Source organism: Phalacrocorax aristotelis, chromosome 1 (assembly GCF_949628215.1).
Source record: "Phalacrocorax aristotelis chromosome 1, bGulAri2.1, whole genome shotgun sequence".
In the NCBI taxonomy this organism is placed as follows: domain Eukaryota; kingdom Metazoa; phylum Chordata; class Aves; order Suliformes; family Phalacrocoracidae; genus Phalacrocorax; species Phalacrocorax aristotelis.
Window position 1 is genome coordinate 24,603,186 of NC_134276.1, and position 23,900 is coordinate 24,627,085.

The 23,900-nt window shown below is 39.9% G+C and overlaps 1 protein-coding gene and 1 long non-coding RNA gene across 5 annotated transcripts; one reads left to right on the forward strand and one right to left on the reverse strand.

Annotated features, from left to right (window-relative positions):
• Positions 1-1,381: 1,381 nt before the first annotated feature.
• LOC142053252 (uncharacterized) lies at positions 1,382-4,850 on the reverse strand. Its single transcript, XR_012659149.1, has 3 exons — positions 4,774-4,850; positions 3,530-3,626; positions 1,382-2,541 (listed from the first exon to the last, which is right to left on the reverse strand). It is a non-coding gene; the product is annotated as an uncharacterized LOC142053252 (long non-coding RNA).
• Positions 4,851-4,852: 2 nt separating this feature from the next.
• On the forward strand, positions 4,853-21,778 carry USPL1 (ubiquitin specific peptidase like 1). Of its 4 annotated transcripts, none has more exons than XM_075084494.1 (9): positions 4,853-5,018; positions 10,630-10,796; positions 11,358-11,486; positions 12,639-13,296; positions 15,554-15,640; positions 16,058-16,187; positions 17,426-17,551; positions 18,218-18,378; positions 19,559-21,778. In XM_075084494.1, the coding sequence occupies exons 2-9, from the start codon at positions 10,680-10,682 to the stop codon at positions 21,448-21,450; spliced, it is 3,300 nt and encodes a 1,099-aa protein (XP_074940595.1). In that variant the 5' UTR covers positions 4,853-5,018; positions 10,630-10,679; the 3' UTR covers positions 21,451-21,778. The 4 variants fall into 4 exon arrangements, with proteins under 4 accessions (XP_074940595.1, XP_074940605.1, XP_074940617.1 ...); XM_075084504.1 differs by having other exon boundaries at positions 4,863-5,018; positions 10,630-10,725; XM_075084516.1 differs by lacking the exon at positions 10,630-10,796 and having other exon boundaries at positions 4,863-5,018.
• Positions 21,779-23,900: the final 2,122 nt, after the last annotated feature.

Here is a 23,900-nt window from a genome sequence, read left to right on the forward strand (position 1 = left end):
TGCCTTTAAAGAGCAACACCAATTAAAAAAAAATAATAGTATGAGACCAGAAACCAACATATCATATCTGAGCATCAAATACTATCCATGATTGGTTCACTTAATTTCAAAAACACTTTGCTTGCTCTAATCCTTTTTATATTGTATGTCATTTAACTAATAAGTCTCCAAACTTCCACATCAGTTTTTAAAGTCGTTACCGTCATAACCAAGCTAGCCAAGATCTTTGCCCTTGCAGAGACATGAATTTTGTTTGACTGTTGGTATATTATCTCATGTGGGGTTCCATTCAATTTATTTCATCAACATTAAAAGGTATTTTCTATTTATGCTGACTTGCACTACGAGTAGCAATGCAATGCCATGATGCCACAGAATGTAACCTAACTACTGGAAGAATCCAAAGGACAGAAGCGCACAACACAGCGACTGTGATTATACCAAACATCACCCATCTTTACTTGGGTTTCTGAAGCTACATTTCATCATCAATACTTTCCCGCTAGAAATATTCCTGAAAACAATTCATTTCTGAAAACCCCAAAGCTACTAAGTTTTGGCTATTGTTCCCTACTAGAATGGAGTCAGAAGCCTACAGGCTGTAGGACAGGGAGGTAAAATAACTCAAAAGAATACAATGAAAATTAAGAAAAAGTATTTTGAAGGCCAGCTGCAACTCCCAAATGGAAAACTTTGCAATGATTTCTGAGAACACTGCGTCAGGCCTCAAGCGTTCAGTTTCTCGCTTTGCTACAGAGCAAAGATGGTGCGCCTGTTGAGGATGACAAAACGGGAGCCACTTTTAAGACCCAAGCTAAAAAAAAAAAGTCTACCTTTTACTCAGAGCAGAGAATAGATTTATCCTGCTCTGGCAAGGCTACTGACACCATAATAAGGGAACACTGTAGCATTTATTTTGAAAAGTATGAGGCAGGGGGAAGTAATAAAAAAAGCTTGTAAGAGGTTTTTACTCAAGAAAAGAAAGATTTAAACAGGTAGCAGTTGACAAAAAAAGAACCTGGCCTCATGTTTTAGCTACTGATTTTATATCCTCTGTCTCAAAAAAGATCTCCCTCTGGCTGAAACACTATGATGCAACAGCTGAAGGATACTGTATGTACACATTAAAATCAGTAATGTTAGTAGTTTGTATACTTAAAATTAGTTCTGAAATGCAAGCAAGTTTACAATCACAGTAATCTTGACTTCATATACACAAAATTATCAAAATTGAGATTATTGTGACTGTAAGCTTTCTTGTGGTATATATTCAACAACAGAACATTAGTAACATATTTAAGCATTAAACAGAAAAAGAGGTATACATTAATTAATCAGTTACTGTTGTCGTCTTACATTTCCAAGAATGGCACTTTGCGAGTTTAAATTTTAATGTTCTTTTATTAGTTTTTGGAAAAAGAAGGAGGAATGCCAAGTAAACATAAAATCTGAGAAACAAAACCTTGAGAGTACAAGTTTTCGGTTGGTACCTCCCACTCGATATTCAGTTTCTCAGGGACCATCACGCAGTGACAATCTGGTTATAAGTAAGCAGCCAACGGCTGTGTAATTTGCATGTGAAAATATTTTTAGAAGACACACATGAATAGCATATGTTCTCATCCTGAGTACAATCTTCTAAATATATGCCCTGAATATTATTTCCCCAACATTTGTAATTATTTTCCAGTTAACGATTCCTGGTACAGATATGTTAATCTTTGAAAACAACATATATATCAAGCCTTGAACAACACTCATTTTACAGTTCACCTTGGGGGGTGGGGGGGCCTCTACATGACGAATTTTTCTCCTCTGTATCTGAACATGCTAACAGAAAAATAAGAGAGTGTTTTTCCTGTTACATTACATGCTCAATGTACATGCCAAGAGGCTTCAGTCGTGGGAAGTGCCCATTCCAGATACACCTTTTAGAAATGTTATAACAAATTAAAATTAATACTTAAACTGTTTTAAAGTTTTTACTGTCAATTTAATCACAAAGTTGGCAAATTATGCTTGAAAACAGACTCAACAAGGGGATATCCTGATTCAGAAAGTTAAATCACATACGTGTGTTCACTTGCCTGAACCAAAGCAACTTCAAAAATTGTATCAGAAAAGCCTTCTACTCTTCCTATGTTAAGAAAAAAGTTTAAAAAGGTAAAGACAGAAGTTAATAAAACCAGGAATAAGCCATGTGCTCATACAATGTTAGTTAAATCTAAACTAAATCTAGTCAAACTGACACAACATGCCAGACAAAACAATGTTTTAGCAAATAGCAGTCTAAATAGACCCCAAAGTCATTACCAGACCATATCTGGAACACCCAAAACAGTTCCTGGTGACTCTGGAGTTTGCATCACATAGCAATTATTACTTTAGGACTGTTTTGTTCATGCCAATGAAGTTCTATTGTACTGTGAGATTAAAAACCCCAGTTTCTTTTCCTTGCCAACATACATTCTCTCTTCCTCAAGCACATGGAAAAACTCAGGTCTGGATTCTTTTTTTGGTCCAAGCTTTCCTTTATTCAACCTGAATGTCAGGAAAAAAAAAAAAGAGGAATACCAGTAAATTATACTGTAGTACTTAACAGTATATAGAAAACACCTGAAATCACAGAACGGTTTGGGTTGGAAGGGACCTTTAAAGGTCATCTAGTCCAACCCCCCTGCAGTGAGCAGGGACATCTTCAACTAGAGCAGGTTGCTCTGAGCCCCATCCAACCTGACCTTGAATATTTCCAGGGATGGGGCATCTACCACCTCTCTGGGCAACCTGTTCCAGTGTTTCACCACCCTCATTGTAAAAAAAATTTCTTCCTTACATCTAGTCTGAATCTAGCCTCTATTAGTTTAAAACCATTAACCCTTGTCCTATTGCAACAGACCCTATTAAAAACTCTGTCCCCAAATATAACGTAACTTACCAAAAAAGCTGGGGGGAGGGGAGGCATAAAAGGGGAAGACAAGACAGAAAATGGAGACGTTAGGTAGCTTTAAAAATCTTAACAGCATCAAGTTATGAATCCTAACTGATCAGAGAACTAGAATATATACAGAAGCTTTTTCAAAGCCAGTCGATGCTAACAAGCAGGAAAAACATCTACTTAATCGTTCTAGAGCACAAACACACACAAACACCTTTTACCACATCAGCTGTTAGGCAGTATACACTTGAAACAAAGCTTATGCTTGGTGGAAGTCCAAAACAATGAACACTAGCCACCCTTGGGAAAAGTAAAAACTACACCTACAATGCAAACAAGCTGAAAATTTATTAGTGAAATTAATAAACAGAGCATATATTAATTTTCATAGTTAAAATACAGTGTTTGCATGTATAAGTAACTAGTAATAAGGCTAAGCCCACAATACTCCGAGTCCTAAAAAGCCACAAGGAAAATCACTGCATACATACAACTACCTAATGAAAAAACTTAGCAACATTATTCAGTGGACTGCATTATTTGACTAGTTTTAACAGCCAAACAGAGCAACTGAAGAAGAGATGGAATACATACACTGCCTTTGATGTGTATGTATAAACACCAGTCTCAATGGCTGTAAAGCCAGTCAGTTCCTTCTCCTGCTCAGCACACCCAAAAGCGCTTTACACTCCTGATGAAAGGACACAGAAAAAAATATATTCTCAACGATAAAAGTACTAATGACTCATAACCCAAGATCAACCTAAAAAAAAAAACCAACATCACTCTTTACAAAATTATTACCAAGTTTCCTTACAATCTTTCTCCAGTCAGGCAGGCAACTTCCTCCAATAAAGCAAAATACCCTCAAACATTAATTCAATCTTCAAACTACTGCTGTTCAAATTAAAGGAATAACTACAACAAAAAGCTAGATTAGGGATGTTACAGTGGAGCCATCATATCGACAGATTATTTCACAATGCAAATCATACAATGCTAAACACTTTTTAAAAATGCAACCAAGAGCAAGGTGCCAGCGAAGCAGTGGCAGGCAATAAGACAGAAGGCATTTTTCTTGCTATTGCTACAACAATTTCCTGACTCATTCCATCCTCCAGCCCCGGGGACCTGGCTGGCTCGGTCCATGCTGACAGCCTTCTTGATGTAACTGAAGCAGAGCACTGACCTAAATGCCGTTGCTGTTGAGCTCCTTGCAGCTCACGCTCGAGGAAAAGAGGCCAATATGGATTCAGAAGCTCAAAAGCTATTTCAGCTTGAGACTGCTAGTGCAGAAATGCTCGTTGAGACCGAGTGCCCCACATCACCTCAACCTCTTGAGACTGAGACCTCCAAAAACGACTGCAAGGCAAACTCTAGAGAAGAGATTTTCAAAAGGGAGCCTGCACATCACTACAGCCCTTCGGTAGAAGCATAGCTGGCAGAACCAGCGTCTCGGTGCCAGGAAGAAAGACGAGACCCGAGATACCAAGCCTCAGACAAGGTTAAACCGCACCCTGGACGTGGTTTTAAGCAGGTGTTCAGTAAATTGCAGGTTAATCCTCCCGAGCAACGTGCAAAGGCATTGCCAGGAGTAACGCGGCTGTGAGGCGGCAGCGCGATCCCTCCCGTTACCGGGGCGGGCACTGCGGAGCCCGGGGGCCGCAGGCCTACGGCGGGCAAGGCTACCGTCTCCCATCAGCGAGCTGCACGGAGCCCGGCTACCGCGCTTCGCCCCTCCAGCTGGCGGAGGCGAGCGGGCGGCTGCCCCACTCCGTCCCCTCCCACCGCTCCCTGTGAAGGGGCGAGGAGGAAGGGCAGAAGGGAGGCGAGAATACCTCAGGCGCTGCTCGCACCGCCGCCGCCCAGCCCCGCTCCGCTCCCGCCCGCCGCCGGCTCCGCCTCCGCTGCCTGCCGGGAGCGGGGCGGGGCGGGGCGGGCTGGCATGGCGGCAGCGGGGACGCGGCGGAAACTGCGCGGCGGGGGCCGCAGGGGTCGCGTTTGATGCCACTGGCCGGCGAGTAACGGCCACTGAGTAACGGCCACTGAGTAACGGCCACTGAGTAACGGCAAGTAACGGCCGGTGAGTAGCGGGCGCGCGGCGAAGGTCCGCGCCTGCGCCCGCCGAGCGCACGTGCGGCGGGGGCGGGCCGCGCGGGAAGGCCGCTCGGGAGGGATGGCGGGCCCGGGTCTAGGTCTGCCCTTGCCTCGCCGGGCGGCGGGACGGCGAGGACCGGGGGTGGCGGCGGCGCGGGGAGCCGAGGCACGGCGGCACACAGCAGGTGAGAGCGGGGCTGGCCTGGGCCGTGCCGTGCCGTGCCGTGCCGTACCTCCCTGCCGCGAGGCCCGGCGGGCCGGGTGAGCTGTCGCCGTGAGGGGCGACGCCGAGTCCTTTGGCTGGTCACGGGGGTGCCGGTTCTTTGGGCTGTGGCGCGGAGGTCGCATTAGGGGTTCCGAAATGCCGACTGAGTATTTCATGTCAGTAGCTGCGTGGGTAAGGCGTGCGCCCGGGTACGGCTGGCCGAAAGCGCCGCTTAATAAAAGATGCGCTTGGTGAGGTACTAGCGCATGTGTGTGCATCCATATATTCCCCTTACACGGTTTTCTCATGTTCTAACAATTACCTCTATAAACACTTCTTGTTTCTACAGTCTTTCCGTAGCATCTGATTCACCCTGGACGAAAATCTGGATTAAAATCCTCCTGGATTAAAAATCAAAGGGGTTTAACGGGTTTAGGTGAAACAGTTGAGCACCTTTTGATGTTGAAGGAAGGGCAGCAACGGGCACGCTGGGCCAGCACAGTCCTGGCAGCAGCTGGTTAGCTGGCATCCTAACCTAGTGTCCCTCATTTCCACTACCTTGGGTCAGAGGCTGAGGCTCTGCCCACGCTAAGCCCCTTCCTGAAATCTTGCATCTCTTAGCTGCAGCTATAATAAACTCCACTAGTTTAGGCTATATTTTTTTCCCCACACTAACATTTTTTTTCAGAATGTTAACGAAACATGTAGTCCCTGTCCCTGTGGTACACCCGACAAAGCATTTCATATAAGGAGGTTAAAGAAAAGTCTGACTGTAGAAGACATTTTTAGAACAGCAGAATAATAAAGTTGCATGCTAGTTTATTTTACACTTTCATGAGTTGTATCTTTATTTGCCTCAGTCTGTGTCAGTCTTCTTGCACGAAAGGAATTTGTGCTTGCTTCCACAGTAGAGAGATTTGCAGTTTTGCCCAGCACTCACATGTCCTGCTGTAGAGAGAGTTACTTTGTGACACCAAGGATGTCTTGTTAGTTGCACTAAACCGAACGCCGTTAGTGGCCAAAATTGTATTTTTTTTTTTATGGGCTGCAATTTGAATATTTATAGTTACAACCTCAGATAAAGAAAAAGTTAATACTCTGATTTCTTCTTGTATAAAGAATGGATAAGTAACAAATAACACAATGGAAAATTTTCTGACTTTTTTCCTCAGAATTTTGTTTGTTTCATCTTTTGAATATCCCCTTCATGAAGGAAAGAATATTTGTAAGGTGGTTTACAGGAATGTAATTTTTTAGTGTGCCTTTAGCATTTAAACAAAGAGGACATGTTCTCTTCACTGTAACATAATCAGTGTTCTGTCACCTGCTTACTGCAGTTTGTAACTGATACTTATAAATAAGGTACTGTTTCATATGGTACAGCTTGCTATTATCAAAAGGTCCAGGTCCCTTTTACCATAGAATCATGCAATGGTTTGGGTTGGAAGGGACCTCTAAAGATCATCTCATTCCAGGGGAATGCCCCACACCATGTCATGGGCAGGGACACCTTCCACTAGATCAGGTTGCTCCAAGCCCCATCCAACCTGAGCTGGAATGTTTCCAGGGATGGGGCATCTACAACCTCTCTGGGCAACCTGTCCCAGTGTCTCAATGCCCTCATCGTAAAGAATTTCTTCCTTACAACCAATCTAAACCTATCCTCTTTAAATTTAAAACTGTTGCACCTTGGCCTGTTACTACAGGCCCTGGTAAAAAGTCTCTCCATCTTTCTTATAAGCCCCCTTTAAGTACTAAAAGGCTGCAATAAGGTCTTCCCAGAGCCTTCCCTTCTCCAGGCCAAACAACCCCAACTCTCTCAGCCTTTCTTCAGAGGAGAGGTGTTCCATCCATCTGACCATTTTTGTGGCCCTCCTCTGGACCTGATCCAGCAGGTCCATGTCCTTCTTGTGCTGAGGGCTCCAGAGCTGGACGCAGCACTCCAGGTTGGGTCTCATCAGAGCAGAGTAGAGGGGCAGAATCACCTCCCTCCACCTGCTGGCCATGCTTCTTTTGATGCAGCCCAGGATATGGTTGGCTTTCTGGGCTATTGGAGCACATTGCCATGTCATGCCAATTTTTCATCCACCAGTACCCCCAAGTCCTTCTTGGCAGAGCTGCTCTCAATCCCTTCATCCCCCAGCCTGTATTGATACCAGTGGTTGCCCCGACCCAGGTTCAGGACCTTGCACTTGGCCTTGTTGAACTCCATGAGGTTCCCATGGGCTCACTCCTCAAGCTTGTCCAGGACCCTCTGGGTGGCATCCCATCCCTCAGACATGTGAACTGCACCACTCAGCTTGGTGTAGTCTGCAAACTTGCTGAGGGTGCACTTGATCCCACTGTCTTATGTCATGGATGAAGATATTAAACAGCACTGGTACCAGTATGGACTCCTGAGGGACACCACTCATTACTGGTTTCTACTTAGGACATTGAGCTGTTGATTGCAACTCTTGAATGTGTCCATCCAGCCAATTCCTTATTTAATACAGTCCATCCGTCAGTCCCACGTGTCTCCAATCTTTCGCATTTTCCTTGATTTTTGTCTTCTTCCATGTCAGCTCTGTAGCTCATCGTACCTTTTCATAGGCCAATTTAACTCGCTAGAATAGCAGAACTTGTGCTTTACTGAGTTTTCTGCTGTTTTGTGAGTTCAGTTAGTTTTTGGAAAGTCTGGCAAGGATGTGAGCTGTCAGGGAAGGTGGGGGGAGAGAAAGAAGAGAAGAGAGCGCTTCATACTGTGCAGCAGAGAGCTGTTAGATCAACTCAGCTACTCAAGGAAGCATAATCATAACCTTAGTAATTATACCAGGTCCATAGCATATTTTGCATTACATTTTTCAAGTATCCTGGATAAAAGAAGGAAAGTAGCACGAATGGTTTAAAACATGACCCAGTAAGCTTGAAAGCACCTACCTGTGTACTTTCCTGTCTGCAGCGTGGATGTTACACGTTGCTATGATGGGTTGTTTCACAACTTTATACAGCAGTCTTTTAATTGGCTGGTTTTCTTGGCAACTGTTGATCTGATGCCCAATTTTTGTACGTTGTGCAAAGATCACTAATAACTTACTATAATGTTACAAATACTGAAATGTACAGGCAGGCCTCTTGGTACCACTCTGTGTATCTAGTACTGGCAGATCCACTTTATTTGCTGCTTGTGTTTGTCTCTGAAATCAAAGGACAGTGAATAATTTTTTAGATGTTTATTATATCCGTAAGTGCAATAAAAGTCTTGGACTCCAGTACTATAGTGCTATTGCTAGGTGATTATAGTTGGGAGAGGTATTGCACATCTCAGAATAGTATTTAAGCTTTAAAAAGAAGAGCAGAAGGAACAGAGAACATAACTAAAAAAAATGCTTGCTTTCCTTTTGAGAGGGGTGGCAGGGAAGACGGGGACTTGAAAAGAAATAAATATGTTTTATAAAACCAAAGCATGCTTAGAAAGAAATACCCTGAAGGTTGTTAGCGTTACTAAGTTTCTGAGGGTGTGTTGTATTTGTGTGGTGAGAAATTGCCTAGAGTTCCAGTCATGTGATCTGTGTATTTTATTTACCCTGGAGAGCTGAGACTGCTTCAGGTCAAGGAATTGACTAAAAGTCCCCTGAGTAAGTTAGAGGCATTTTCTTACTAGCTATAGCATGGAGAGTAAAGTTGTCATGTGTTTTAGCATGGTTGATATCTGCACAACTTCTATAAAAAAAATCAAGTTCATGGCTAGACTAAATATGTGATAATAGAGTGGAGTCACAGTGTGATAGTGCTGTTGTCACTGTGTGAAAAGTTGGAGAGCTCGCCTTTTCTTTATAGTCCCACAAGCTTGTATACTTTGAGCTAATTCATTGGTTTTTACCTTGAGTGAGCCCAGGACCATGCTGTTTCTTGTACACCTTCCAAATCTACTTTGAAAACTAAACCTGCGCTCTAAGGCATATGAGTTGATATTTTTGTTCTTACTTTCCATTGCAACCATTAGCTTTATAAGGCAGGGTATACTGTCTTTACATGCCACAGCCTGGTAGTTCTGAAAGGTGCAGCTGAAAACATTGCAAGTGTCAATAGGACACACTGTCCTCTCATTTTGACCCTCTCTTAAGTTGCCATTGGGGACTGATTTGAAATGAGTTGTTATGTTTTCCTACTGTGCTTTTTTTTATTCATGCTCTGTTGGTTTTTAGCATTCTGTCCAGTTCTGTAGGGTGTCTCCTTGCCCAGTATTACAAAGGGTTTTGGGTTGAATTGGTATTCACGCAGGTCTCCAAGAATGCCTTGGGAAATTTCTTTTTTCTAAAGGAACTATAATCTGAGTTAGTGCTGTAGTTTAAGAAAGAGTTGAAAAGACATCATGGTGTGTGAGAGGATGTTACTCAGTAGAAGTAATGAAAAGGGAACAGTTGTGGCTGAAGGAAAGATAGTACACTGATGTCTTTGCGATTCAACTTACTTTAACTTCTTCCTGCATCTTAGAGAGATATGTATTTATACTAGTTAGCTGAAGTCAGCAGGAGCAGAATGGGGTCCCTGTAGTTCTAAACCTCTGTGATTTTCTGGCTGATTCAGGGTGTAGTTGGCCTTAGCACCCAGTGAAGGAATGGGCTTAAGGAGCTGCGTTCTGATGTGTATCTGGTTCATACTGAAGTTGTCCTCCACAGATGTGTCTGTGTGTATGTGTGATATGTGAGAAAGGCAAAATTTGGCCCTGAATTCGATAAATAATTTGAAATATTCAATGTCACTTGTAAGATATGCGATAGTTATTTAGGAATGATACTGTGGAAGAGCTTTCATTTGCTAGGAAGTCTATAACATTGTTAAACTAACACGAGGAGAGGTTTCCAAAAAGTGGCAGTAACAGCAGGATGCCCTTCTGTAGTTAATAATTGTTACGTTTGCCAGATAAACTTTTAATAGTTTATTATGAGCTAAATTCACTGTTTTAAAAGATGCAACAGTGGGGTTTTTTTGGTTGGCTGTTTTTCTCAATGTTCCTCTGCAGCCATCTATAACTCTATGGGATCTTACTGTAGCTGTTTTTAAAGGTTTTTCTTTCCGAGGGTCAGATGCAGTAAGCTGAGATGCCCAGGCAGGACATCTAAATTTTTGCAACGTACAGTGCGCTTGGAAAATATGTGAGACCTTGTAGAGTGCAAAGAACAAAAAAGCTTGCAAATTCAGGGCCTAAAGCTGTCAAATCTTTTATGTGACTTACTTTAAAGTTCTGAGTTAGTAATTTGCACTAGAAAACAAGTTTTTTTGGTTAAGAAAATACTCTTCTGATTTCATTCTTACAGAAAATACAGGCTGCATTATTGTTGGTATAATTTTTTCCCCAAAATTTAATCTAATTTTTCTTTAATTGTTTTATTCGCTTCTTATTTTTCAGGAGTCTTTGAAAAATCCTTAGTGGTCATGACATTGTTACAAGTGACATAAATGAGCCAGTGGCTCAGAATGATGGATACCCAGAAGACTACAAATGGTTTGCAAGTGATTGGAGAAGGGACTGGTATAGGGAAATCGACACTCCATATGGTGGGGTATTTGGGAAAAGTCAGTTGAAACTTGTTTTACATATGTGCAAAGTTCATATTTTTCTCTGCTTTGAGAGATTTTTAATTGGTCTTAATTTTACAAAAAAATCTCAAAATTATTTTCCACGGAAATCTGTAACAATGGCGAAAGATTATTCTAAGTAAATCTGTGCCTATGATTTTTTTTATTGGCACTGTTTTTGCAGCTGTTTGCATTCCGATGAAAATTGATTTGTCTTTCAAAGACCTGAGCTTGTGGTCCCTGGCAATAAGTGTCTTTTGGTTTAGTTCAAGTAGAACAAAATGTTGTATAATAGTGTTGTTAAAGATACCTTATTAAATATTTGAATGTTTAAACAAAAGTTAAATTTATTTAGAACACTCTACCATACAAATATGTATCTTATAAATATATTTTTAAAAACCAATGTAGTTTACTTTTTAATATTGTATTAGATATTATATTTAGAAGTTGCACATTGGTTTTCTATCTTGGTATGTATGTATGTCTTGCCTTCAGATAATGTATGAAATTCATAAGTTTATGCGCTTTTTCGTTTTTTAAAATTTTTTTTTGTAGAACTGTAATCCTGTGGAAACAACTGTCCATGAGTTTTGTCCAGTCTGCAAAGAGAAGGGCCAGATCCAAGTTTTACGGACTTACCGCATTAATTTTCAAGAGTGCATTTTTCTTTGTGAAAATCCTCAGGTATTACACTAAGTAACAGTTTTGTTTGGTTGTGTAGAGGCATTTACCTTCAGCAGTTATACCTCTATAAGTTTAAGATTTTGTTGGTGGTAAGCAGACTGTTGAAGTAGGACCCCTTTGAGTCCATATGCTGGATGATGTTTGTCTGCATAGAGACAAAAACATAACTAACCTGTGTACATGCAATGTTTAGGCACAGCTAACTACCCTAAAGAATTAAAAAGAGTAGATTAAAATGGATAGAGGAGAGTTTCGCTTACGTAACAAGGGAACACAAATAGTACTAAAATCTTTGTACGAATCAGAAGACGAGGTGGAAATTTGATGATCTGTGTAACTAATACACAGTCTTAGAGATGTGAGTCTCCCATTTTTCCCTTCCTTAAGTCTCGATAATGCAAATAGGTTTGTAATTATAATTACAGTGCTTTTTTTTTTTCCCTTTTAAGTTTAACTTTAGCTGGATTTCTACGCTGCTTAATATTTTAGCCATGGTTTTGCTGTCTCTCCCTTCTCTACCGCTCGTGTATGTGGGGAGGGTATAGCAATCTCATATGGACTGGTGCCCTTAAATTAGTAGTTAGAGACTAGACTAGCTATGGGTCTCTGAGTTGCTTTTCTCATCCCTTCCAACTTTTAAATAATCATGGTATCATTCTGGAGATCGGTAGTAGCAGATCTGACTCTATTCTGGTTGCAGAATAGCTATATATGTAAAGACCCTACCAACACCTGGTGTAATGCACTGGGCTAGCTTGAAAGATACCCTGCCAGTTTTGGCACCCGTAGTCTCTCAGGCAAGAGATGATAATGCCAACTCTGTACCCTAAAGGAATGGATTTAGCAGAATAAGAGAAGAGGAATCTCCTTAGCAAAGTTAGGTTGTTGTCAGGGGTTGGAAGCATTTACTGGAAAAGTCGTGTTGATTATCACTACTGATATATTTACTTAACAATTGCTTGTAAGACAGTGCTTGGATAAAACACCCTTCCTGTCATATATATGTTGAATTTTATGTATGGATTTCATTAAAATATCACTTTACAGCAGTCCTACATTCCATTTTAAGAGTATGGTTTGTGCTTTTTTTTAGCTCTTGTTCACCTGAAATTGCTTTGTAGATTTCACTGTAACTTTTTTTCTTTCCTTCAGTGTATCTACCCACTTGGTTATAAACCATTAAACAGCATAATTAGTTCTGCTGATTCCGAAAATCATCAAGTTCCATCTACTCATAAGAAAAGGAAATTGTGTGATACCAGTGACTTTTCTCCTGTTGAATCACATCCAAAAAAAGCAAGAACTAATAATGTGGTAGATGTTGACCACACTATTAATAGAGACCCTGTTGTCACATGCTTTCAGAATAGCTTATGCATTCCCAAGTCAAACCTACCTGATGTGTCACAAAATGACCAGCAGAAAGCTAATAACAGTGTGGAGTCCCGCATCCAGAAGGTGGATTTTGAAACAACAACCAACACCAACAACTTTCAAGAAAGTCCTCCTAAGACGTCTAGTCCCAGAACACAACTCTTGCCAAATTCTGAACTTTGCTCAATGACATCTGAAATTTTGCTCAAAGATTATAAAGGTCCCACTAATAACACAGATTTATGTCTGCAGTGGAGAAACATCCATAATCTTTGTTGGTTAGATTGTATTTTGTCAGCACTGGTACACTTAGAAACATTAAAATTTGCTCTAGAAGAAGAATATAATGATGGAAAATGTTTACTCCAGAAACTCTTAACAAAATATAATCAAGCAACTGTGCTTCTGAATACCTGTAAAAGGAGTAAAGTAAAAGGTGAGTAAATGTAGCTACTCTTTCTTCGTATTCAGGCTGATCTGATCCGCTACAAATATGCAAAATTTAGTACAGTGCACTTAAATACACAGCCATTCTATTTCAGGATCACAAAAGACTGAGTTGAAACTCATTATCATGACTTTGCAGAGTAGTGTGCTTTATCAAGCAGAATCCCAGTAACAGCTGAAATTGTTTTTCTTGGGGCAAACATGCACTCTTTGAAAGCATCAAACACTAAGCATCTCTGGAATTTTTTTGTCGTATCCCACATAAACAATTCACAAATTCTCTGTGTAATTGAGCCTTTCTTTGTTTCCTTTCCCCTCTGTTGGTTAACGTATTAGGATGCTGTTCTAATCTTAATCTTCAAAATCATTTCTGTTGTGGTTTATACCCTTGTACAAATGGGCAGTTGCCTTGTCCCACCAAAAATAGTGAAGCTGGGAACATATGTTCTCTTCTGGCTCCAGCTGTGCTCATTGAAGGAATGCTTCCCCCGGGATCTGCAAGCTCTGTGGTGGATCATAGTGCTTCGTAACCTGTTTCAGGCAAAATCAGTCCAACATGTTAACTTGGTTCATATTGGCTGGTAAAGGGTTATTGAGTACTCACATGTGCAGCTTAACAGGTTGGAGGACTCTAACCTCCAAGCACGGGGAGTAGTGGGCAGCTGGGGCAACCTTCCAGGCAGCACAGCTGGAGTCAGAGGAGGATGTGTCACTGTGATCTATAGTATGGCATTTGGTCATTTTCTGTGCTGTAGATTCAGTTTAAGACTCTCAAACTAAGATCTGTTTTTCTTAGTCCTATTGAACTGACCCATTGGTGTCATAAGTCTGAACTTCGAAGAGGTCATCAGTTAGAGAATTAATACAGATCTCTGGTTAGCTGGTAGCTTTCATGAATTGTTTTTTCAATAGACATTCCAGGAAAAGTGTGTGTTTGTATATATAGACTGTAGTCCCAAAACAGCATTGGATAACTTGTAGAATATCATCTCTTTCCTGGGAAAAATAATAGGTGTATCAAAAATGGTTTAGTCCACCTTGTGGCAGAGAAGACTTACTATTTTATGGGGAGGAGGTGGACGGGGGTGGGGTGGTGGAATCCGAAAAGGTTCTGAAGTAGTTCATATACGCTGCTTGCCAGAAAGTCAGGCTCCTTGATTTTAGGTTTTCAGCTGGAAGCCCTCTACCAGCACAGGACCTGAGATGAGTTTCTTTCCCCTCTGTTGTGCTGTGTTTGCAAAGGAGCACTGGTGTGCAAGAGCCCTTAAATGGGGATATTAGGTATTGGAATATAGTGTTGTTTGAGATAACTTAAACCTTTTCATTTCCAGGAATTGCTGCAAAATAAGTTAGTTTATTTGGGCAAAAGTGGAGAAGGGATTGGATGAAGAGTATTGTTGCGGAGAATAGGTGTAGTATTTGTTCTGCCCTTCTGTATGGTTCTTCAGCATCTTTTATACACAGTTGTTTGTAAAAACAATCAAAAGCAATAGAGCTGCAAGAAGCATGTTTTTACCTCTTTTTATACACATAGATTTTATAAGTAGTAAATAGTTTCAAGAGCTGTTCTAAATCCTTCCTTTAATTTGTGCAGGTTATGATCATGATTGTGTAGTAGAAGTTATGTTCTTGCTTGTGCTTAAAGAATGTGTTTGTGTATAAACAACACAACTTGCAAATTTAAAATACGTACAAAGATATATAAAGTGCACTATTAAAAAAATTAATTTTTACTATTATAAAGGCTGACTTAGGAAATTAGTATTTAATCTGGAACAACATATTTAAATGTTTTATTATTATGTTGTTATGTTATTATCATGTTATTACATAATGATGCTATTCTATAACATCATTAGAAAGCATGTAAGCAAATTTTTGCAGTTTTGATTTTTCTGCTATTAATCTCCAAATCGCCAGGGTTTGTTATGTTTGGGTAAATTATCCTCAAATGTCATGACTATCTAGCTATTGGTACGCACTCTTAGCCATGAATTAAGTCAGGTCAAGTAATTTCTGGTCAGTGGACTGCCGTAAAATGTGTATAACTTCTGTAAATTCTTCTCAAATTTTCAAAGCAATTAATGGCGAGCATTGACTATTTTACAAACAGTGTATAGGCAAATACAGGTCAATATGAAGGGCATTAGCCTGCAGGGAATGTGTGCATGTTAAGGGTACACACATGTGTGAAAGGGTGGGGGTGTTACACAAATATATGAAAGCATATGTATTTTTTTCTTTAGATGTTCTTCCAAAAGCAGAATCTCATCTCAATGAAATCAGAAGCAGAATGTTTACACAGCTTCAGCCTCAGCTTAAGTGTGAATTGGGTAAGTAATTAGTGCAGCATCTCAGTGTTTACTTCAGGAAACTCTACGTGTAAAGCCTTGTATGTCTACATAAAATACATATCTATGTATGCATACAAGACATCTTGCAAATATATTGGTTTTTATTGGCGACGTACATGTACTTCACAGTGTGATGAGCTGTTTTGTCCCGTGACTTGTTTTGAAGTTTTAGAGAACGTGTTCTTGTTCATGTAACTGTGCTGTGGTCATGCAATTGTCATTGATAACAACCTAATAACATGAATCAATCCCTTTGCTGTGAGGATTAGAAATACAGCCATGAAGGGATAACTGGAATTAAAATCATAGCGGTAAGCTTATCTTCTTCCTTTCTGAAGTACTGAAAGCTGATTTCAAATACTCAGTGACACTTTTTTTTCTGCCCTGTCTTTGAAGGTAAGAAGGAGAGTCCAGTGTTTGCACTCCCTCTACTCTTAAAACAGGATCAACAAGCTGAGAAACTATTCTTACATTCATTTTCCTGGAAGTTTGAATGCGTATGTTGTGGCTACAAGTACCAGGATCGGTGAGATTTTTTATTTAAGTAGCTTCTATATAATTGTTCGATCATACCTTTTCAAATCTGCATATAATAGTTGATTTTATTTCGTATCTCCAAGTTTTGTACAGCCTAAGCTTGGTGGTGGAGTTTCACATGATCCCATTTTTTTGGGCTGGCATTTGCAAATAGTTTACTTCTGTGTAATGTCCTAGGAAACGACATTATCACTTAATAAAGAAAGAAATAAAAGGTAACTGTGTGAGTCCCTGGTCATGCTCACTCTGATATTGTTGCGGTTCTAAAGAATATATGCAGGGTACGCTTTTGCTGTTGAAGAATATCTGTAATATTCATTTGGATTACAAAGAATCAGAGATTCGCTCACATAATTGATCTCTTTTAAGATAGTATCACAGGAAAGTAATTTCTTGATAATTGATTTAGTTCTGTGTGGCTGCAGGTACAAGCTAGTCATACAGGCTCCTTTTAGAGTCAGCAGAAAAAGACTCCTTCAGAAGGCAGCTCTTTTTACTTGAAAAATACCTGTTTCTCTCCACTCTCTGAGGTTTACACAATAAAATTCTAGATTCCCAAGGGAGATGAGATTAATGCTATCTTGCACTGCCAGCTAATCTGTAGTCCTGCTTAATAGGATGTGTTCAAGAGCCGTTGTTACATACTGTAGGGTTTTTTTTTTAATTGAAAAATCTAGGTTAGGCTGAATATAAAGGAAGTCCTTTCTGTGGCTAATGAACGAATAACTGATGATATTTCACTTTAATATCTTGTACATTGTGTTTTCATACAATATAACCTCAGTGTAATCTCAGCTCTGAATGTACTGTTTTTTGAAAACAAAACCTTGTATAACATGAATTCTGTGGTAACTTGTTACTGCTTCCTTCTCTCCTTGAGATTCTGTATTAGCTAGTACATTATGCAGATCCTGGTACACGCTCTGCCTTATGTTGGAAGGGAAACAGAGATAACATGCTAAGGGAGAAAGAGCAAATAATGTGAAGCTGAAGGCCACAGCACTGCTGAGAACAAATGGTGACTGATGCTGTTTGGCAGAACTGAATTCAGTGCTGACTTGGATGTGATGCAGTCACAGTGGAATTCACACAAATGGCATGAATATAAATAGAATTTAGCTTTGTCATAACCTTTTTGTAGCGTTTTTACTCCTGGTAAAGTGTGTATATTTATTGTTTTCTGATCAGCAATTCAACTTACTATTTTTTTTGTGTGTGTGTTTCCAGATGTAGGAAAACACTAACAACATTCACAAATATAATCCCTGATTGGCATCCACTTAACGCTATTCATGTTGGACCATGTAATAACTGTAGTGATAGATCTCAAAGAAGACAGATGGTTTTGGAAAAGTAAGTTTGAATACGTGAATTTGAAAATAAAATACATAAAATTCTGACACTTATTGAACATATCACTTTCAAAGCCAAACATTATCTTGGTTTTACAGAGATTCTAAACTTTAAGCTCTGATAAATACTCACTTTTTAAGAATTTCGATCATTCTGAAATGCTGAAATGGCAAATAGTGTTTAATAAACACGAAACGTAGAGCAGTGTTTAACATGCTGACCAGCACATGTATCTGAGCCAGGTCATAAATACTTACTACCAAGTAGTAAATATAGACAACTGATATCCAGTGTCAGCCTTTCCACAGCCCCTGCCGTTGGTGGATAAAACTGTTGTCTGATCATCTCTTTACTAGTTTGGCTTGGGAACTGTGTCGTTTCCTACCGTGGTTATGGCACAGTCGTCTCTTATTTTTCTCACCTTTCCCCACTCCCAAAATCCGTTATGTGGTGGTGGTTTTCCCCCGTCATGTATAACAAAAAGGAATATCCAGTTGGGGTATTCTTATCCCTTGACTACCATGCAATCTGAAGAATCTTGTGTGGAAGTAGAATAGTAAGGGCAGGACTACATACTCTTTGAGGTGCCTTACTTGTGATTTTTCATTAGGAACTTTTGCCACTATTTTGTTGTAATAAACTGGTTCTTTATTGTTTCTTTATTAGAGTACCCTCAATATTAATGTTCCATTTCGTAGAAGGCTTGCCACATAACAACCTGAAGAACTATTCATTTTGGTTTGAAGAAGACACCTACCAAATAACAGCTATTGTTCAGTATCAAACAGATAAGAAGCACTTCATAACCTGGTCTTTGAATCCAGATGGTAAGAACTATAAATTCTATTATAATACTTCATGACTCTACATCAAATACTGTTTGGTGGGTTACTGCAGTAGTCTCAACAGACCATATATAATAACAAGGATTTCTTTTGTCTGTATTCTAAACTTTGTATTAAAAGTTTGTGAATAATTGTGGGAACTTGTTATTCAGGGTGAAGTTTCAGTTTGGTTTAGCTAATTTGTTCAGCAGTGTTCTGTTCTACACTGTAGTCCCTGGCAAAAGTTATTTGGGTGGAGTTGTTTCCTAACTTTATAGAAAGTTAAAAAATACAGTCTCTGCATAGCCGTGGGACAAATGGTAGTGGTTATTTTGAAGCCAGTTAGTAATCCATTCTTGGCTGGAAGTGAGGGAATCTGTGGAGCTATCAGCATTAGTGAAGTTTCTTTTCACTTCTGAACCTTACTACACCTGAGGAGCAGAAGGCACAAACCCATTTTAGAAACGAGACTTATGATGGTATGATGGTTGTACCATCAATGGGAACTCCATAATCAGGGAAGGTGAAAAGTTGGTAATTTGATTCTCATTCTTTTGTCGAGAGAATGGAGTGCAGTCTTATCAAGTGTTCTGACAACGTGAAAGTTGTCTAAATCATACTGCCAGAGTTTAAGAAGAAAGAGGAAGAGGAGACAGCTAATTAGGAAAGCACCTAATTAGGAACATCCTATACATCATATATATCTATTTTTAAATTCTTAAAGCTGTAAAATATTTGCTCATGGTCTATGAACAATTTGCAGTTGATGAGGCAGATTCTTAAAATGAGCAGTTTCTGTTAAATCCCCATGACTCCCACCCAGGCAATGAAAAGGCAGAGAAGTTTAATTTGAGAGGTTGTTCTTCCCTCAGACCTGTGCGGGTATTTTCAGACAACATGTCAGCATCATTAGCTCAGACAAAAAAAAAACTTAGCTTTGTTTTTTTGGCTGACCTACTCTGACCTGTAATATTACTACTGCAAATTCTGCTTGTATGTGATCTTTTTACAGTGGAAACCTCCCAGTTTTCTCAAATGTAATAAAGAATGGAGGAAAAAAAACCCTTTATTTTCTGCCTATCAGGGGAATGGGTTAATAAAAATATTTGTCAAGTGTCTGAGGATAGTGACTTCAATTTTAAAAGTCTCTGAGTCTCTACACTGGTTGCTATTTATTTTTCAGGAACTTGGCTTGAATGTGATGATTTAAAGGGTCCATATTGCAAGATACAGGAGACATTTAAAGTTCCTCCTTCAGAAATTCATATTGTTATCTGGGAAAAGAAAACATCCCATGTGCCAGAAGAACTGAATTCACAGTTCCAGAGTAAAAATACTGAAGATTTTCCTCCTGATAATGTACAGTCAAATTCCACAGTGTTGCATTGTGGTTTTGATAACCCTGTAGACAAAATACCTGCAGAACATCGCAAAGAAGACTCTGTGAGAACTCCAGATAAGAAACAGCAGCGGGTAGCTGAGGGTGAAAGTACTGTTCGTCATGGTTTAGAAAACCTGGCGCATGATGATCTTGTAACACTAATGCTTAAAGAAATTCAAGTTGATGCAGAAGGTAAATCGCTGTCGAATGGACAGATGGTGGGAAATGACCTTGTTGTTGAAATGGGCACACCGCAACAGGGGGAATTAGCTTTTTCACCTAACACTCCATATACAGGAGAGTTTGCTGGAACTAGACTAGCTATGAACAGCAAATGCACATTATATGAAAATTCCAGCATTTGCTTGCCTCTAGAAGAGTTGAACCCAGCAAATATTACTCCTGTGCCCAAAAACCAAGACCCTGACCCATCTGACTCATCACTTGCTCAAAGAAGTGATGACAGCAATATTTTACCTAATAGAGAACGTGGATTAAATTCAGAACTACAGCTAAACAGGAAGTTGTCACCAGTAGAGAATATTATGCAAAAATCACCTGACTTGAAAGATGCAAGCAAAATTGTAGTTAATTCTCAGGTTGCCAATTCTGCTGCTGCCAATAATTCCTTTCAGCCTTCACACAAAGACCAAAAAAGAGGATTTGTAGGAAGCTGGGTAAAGAAATTATTAAGCAAGAATACTTCTTTTATGCCTTCAAGTGCCTCAGCTCTCAAGAATGAGAGAAGTTGCAAAACTCCCTCAATGCAAAAAATAAGCGAAGTGCGGTTGCCAATTAAGGGAGCAAGTAACTTTGGTGGATTTCAAAGCAGAGGTACAAACAAAACTGAGCCCCCCAAGTCAGTGGTTCCTCAGAGTAATAATACTCATACTTTATCAAATCTCAAAGGATTTTCTCGAAGCACTCATCTTCCAACAGCAAGTCATACCACTATTGAAGGTCCAACCTGGAATAAGTCAGGAAGTACCTCAGGTAAAGTGACTCAGTTCCATTCACCTAGCTGTAACTCTGGGAAGGCAGAAGAGTTGGATAGTGACAAAACGAAAAAACTTCGGCTAAAACTGTTAAAAAAACTGAATGCTAAAAAGCGGAAGTTGGCTTCTCTAGATAGGCTAGCAGTGGAACAGATGAAACATGAAAAACCTGTGAGCGGAGGTGTAAGCACCCCGTCACAGCCCGAGTCTCACACTGACAGTGAATTGTTGCAGAGCTTTTTAAGGGAACTGCAGTATCAGATTGATGTCACATCTAATGAATCTGAATTTAATGCAAACTCTGTATCAAGGTGCACCAGCCACAGTAACAGTGATGAAATACTGGCAGAATTACTGTCCCCGACTTCAACTGTTACTTCCTTAGAGGCTCCAAAAAGTGAAGATGAGTGCATGTATATGGAAATGGTGGATAGCAGTGTTGCAACAACAGCGCCTGATGAGAACCCCAGTGTGCCAAATGCAGCAGTGACAAGCAAGGACCACAATTATTACAGCCCTGTAAAGGACAGTAATTCAGAACTTCATACAATAAGCAAACCCAGTGTGAAAAAACTTGCTTTTGAAAGTCCTATAAGGGAAGATATCCTTGAAGACCTGTTCTGCATTTCAGCACCAAGCTCAGTGGCAGGTGACATAGATTTACCTCATTTTGATGAAACTCTGTTTGAAACTTGGTAAATATTTGGTTTCTTGGTTTTAAGTATTTTTCCATATTATGTATATTTTGAAACAAAGCACTATTAAATTATGTTTCCTAACTAATTTAATTGCACACTGGCTGTACTTGAACAATTTACATTCAAGGTAATTTTTTTCTTAAATTTTATTGTAGCAGACAAATAAGGTTTTAATGCATTTTATTTTTCTGAGAAGCAGTTATTTTAGCTGTCAGATACGATGATTTTTAATTAAAAGCTCCTGTGAGTCTTAATTTTTTGCTGCTTTTAATATGGAAAACATCCATATTCTACTGAGTTTGAGAAATAATAAACTTCAGTTGTCTTGATGATGTGTAAGAAATATTATTTAGGTAGTAGTGATTTATTTTACAGGATCATCCAACTCCTGAAGTCTTTTTGTCTGACATCTTAAGAAAAAGTACCTTCTGCAATCAGGAATGTTTGCATCCTTTGATGCAAAGATCATTTGCAACACTAAACTTGAGGCTGGTATTCTGTTAGGTACTCTGCTCTCTTGGGAATTACTGTTCAACAGCTCACCCTGATGTTTGCACCCCCTGGATACAAGGAAGGATGGGTACATGGTAGAAGTTTTCCTACTTGGAAGTTATGGCACGTACTGAGTTTTCATCAAGGGTAACTGAAAATATAACTTGAGAATAATAACTTGAAAATAACCTGAACCAGGTTATTTTTTAAGTACAATTAGTAAAACTGGGGCCAGAGTTGGCAGCACTAAGAAGGAATAACAGATGTAACTTTTAGTTATTCATAGCTGAAAATTCACTAATAAAAGAATTAGTTAACTGTAAGTTAGCACCCATTTCTGTTTTTCATGGAGTTTTTCATGGCTAGAGCAGTGTACCCCTGTCTGTATGTGAGAGTGCCAAGGAGAGGCAAGGTCAATAGGAAGAAAGTAATGGAAAAGATGGCAAGACAGCAGTGAGTAAGCAGAGGGATTCACATCTTGGTGTTTCTGGATTTGTATAGCTTTTGTTTTGCTAGATGGGAATCTTTTTTAAATTCATAGACACAGAGCTGAGGGTATTATAAGCTAAATTAGATTAGCTGCACATTTTTCTTATAGTCAGAAATAACAAGGATTTTGTCAGCAAGTCTTTGTTTCAGCCATTTTGAGAGATATTCTGCATTTTTTCATTGTTTTAGATCCCAAGTTCAAAATGTAAGTCCTCAGTTTTAGTCTTCCAGTAGGTGCAGTTGAACATAATTGTTATTACAAGGCGTGGCTGCAGATTTAAATGGTCTTGGATTGCTTGAACCAGGTTCAAAAAGTGTTTGAAGAACTGTCAGTGGCACTGAACTCATCTTGCTGAGCTATTTCTGATGTAGTTACGTACGTGTTTATCAACTGGCACTTCAGATGATAAATGGTTCCATTCTTGAAATATGTCTTTGTAAAGAACTTGAGCTCCTTCTTTGTTTTAAGTGTTGTAATTGGTAATGTTACAATAGAAAACAAATCAATGGATTCTGTATGGGAAGTGCCGTGCACTGCTGGTGAAATGTTTGCCTGCTTGTGAATTCCCTTATTAAAGAAAAAAAAAGCTGACCAAAATTAGAGTTTATCTGTGAATAAAACAGGTGCCTCGGCAAGACTTGAGTGGGGCAGTAGGATTTTCCTGCGGAATTTTCCAACCAGTGGCTTCTATATATGCAAACCACTAAAAAGCAGCGTCTCTCACTACCCCTGCCTGCTGTTGCAGAGGTTTCCCCCAGCAGTGGGGGCTGCCTCCAAGTGCAGATACTGTCTGTGACTGACTGGGCTGCAGCTGCCTGCGGCTGTGAAGTGGGATCTCCTTTGCCACAGATTCGGCACATGACACAGACCCAGGGGTGAGTGAAGCAGCGAGCCTGGGGTTGGCGTGATGCTGAATGCATAGGGCAGCATGAGGAAGAGACCCCACTAGAAGATGCAAAAGTCCCAGTGGTAAGGATAATAAGGTTAATAGTAGAGCAGGGTACAGGGGCACATCTGCTGTGCATACATGGCTAGAGAGAAGCAAGAATCCCTGGTCACCACTGGCGGCACCTCCACAGACGGATGTTGGGAGTCCTTGGTCGGCAGCTCAGTGGGACACAGTGTGGGTGCACAAATGTACAGGAGCTCCAAAAGCAAATACATAGCACTTGAGGTTAAAGTAAGTATGAAGCTAAATCTGTTAGTGCTGCAAGTTCTTTGCTGCTTTTTCTCTGAAATAGTTCACTGAAGGTGATGCTGTGCAGATTTGACTGTTGCTCTAAATGTTTTACTGCCTCTGATCCTGTGCAAGTGAGAATTCAGCTGAGATTGAATGAAAAACCCATGACCAAAGAAACCATTTGGAATTTGGTGGTTACCAGACCTTTTGTTTTGAGACTAGTTTTAAAATCCAGGCTGGATGATCAGCTTTTTACTTGCTGTATAAAGAATTCTAAGAATTAGTTTTC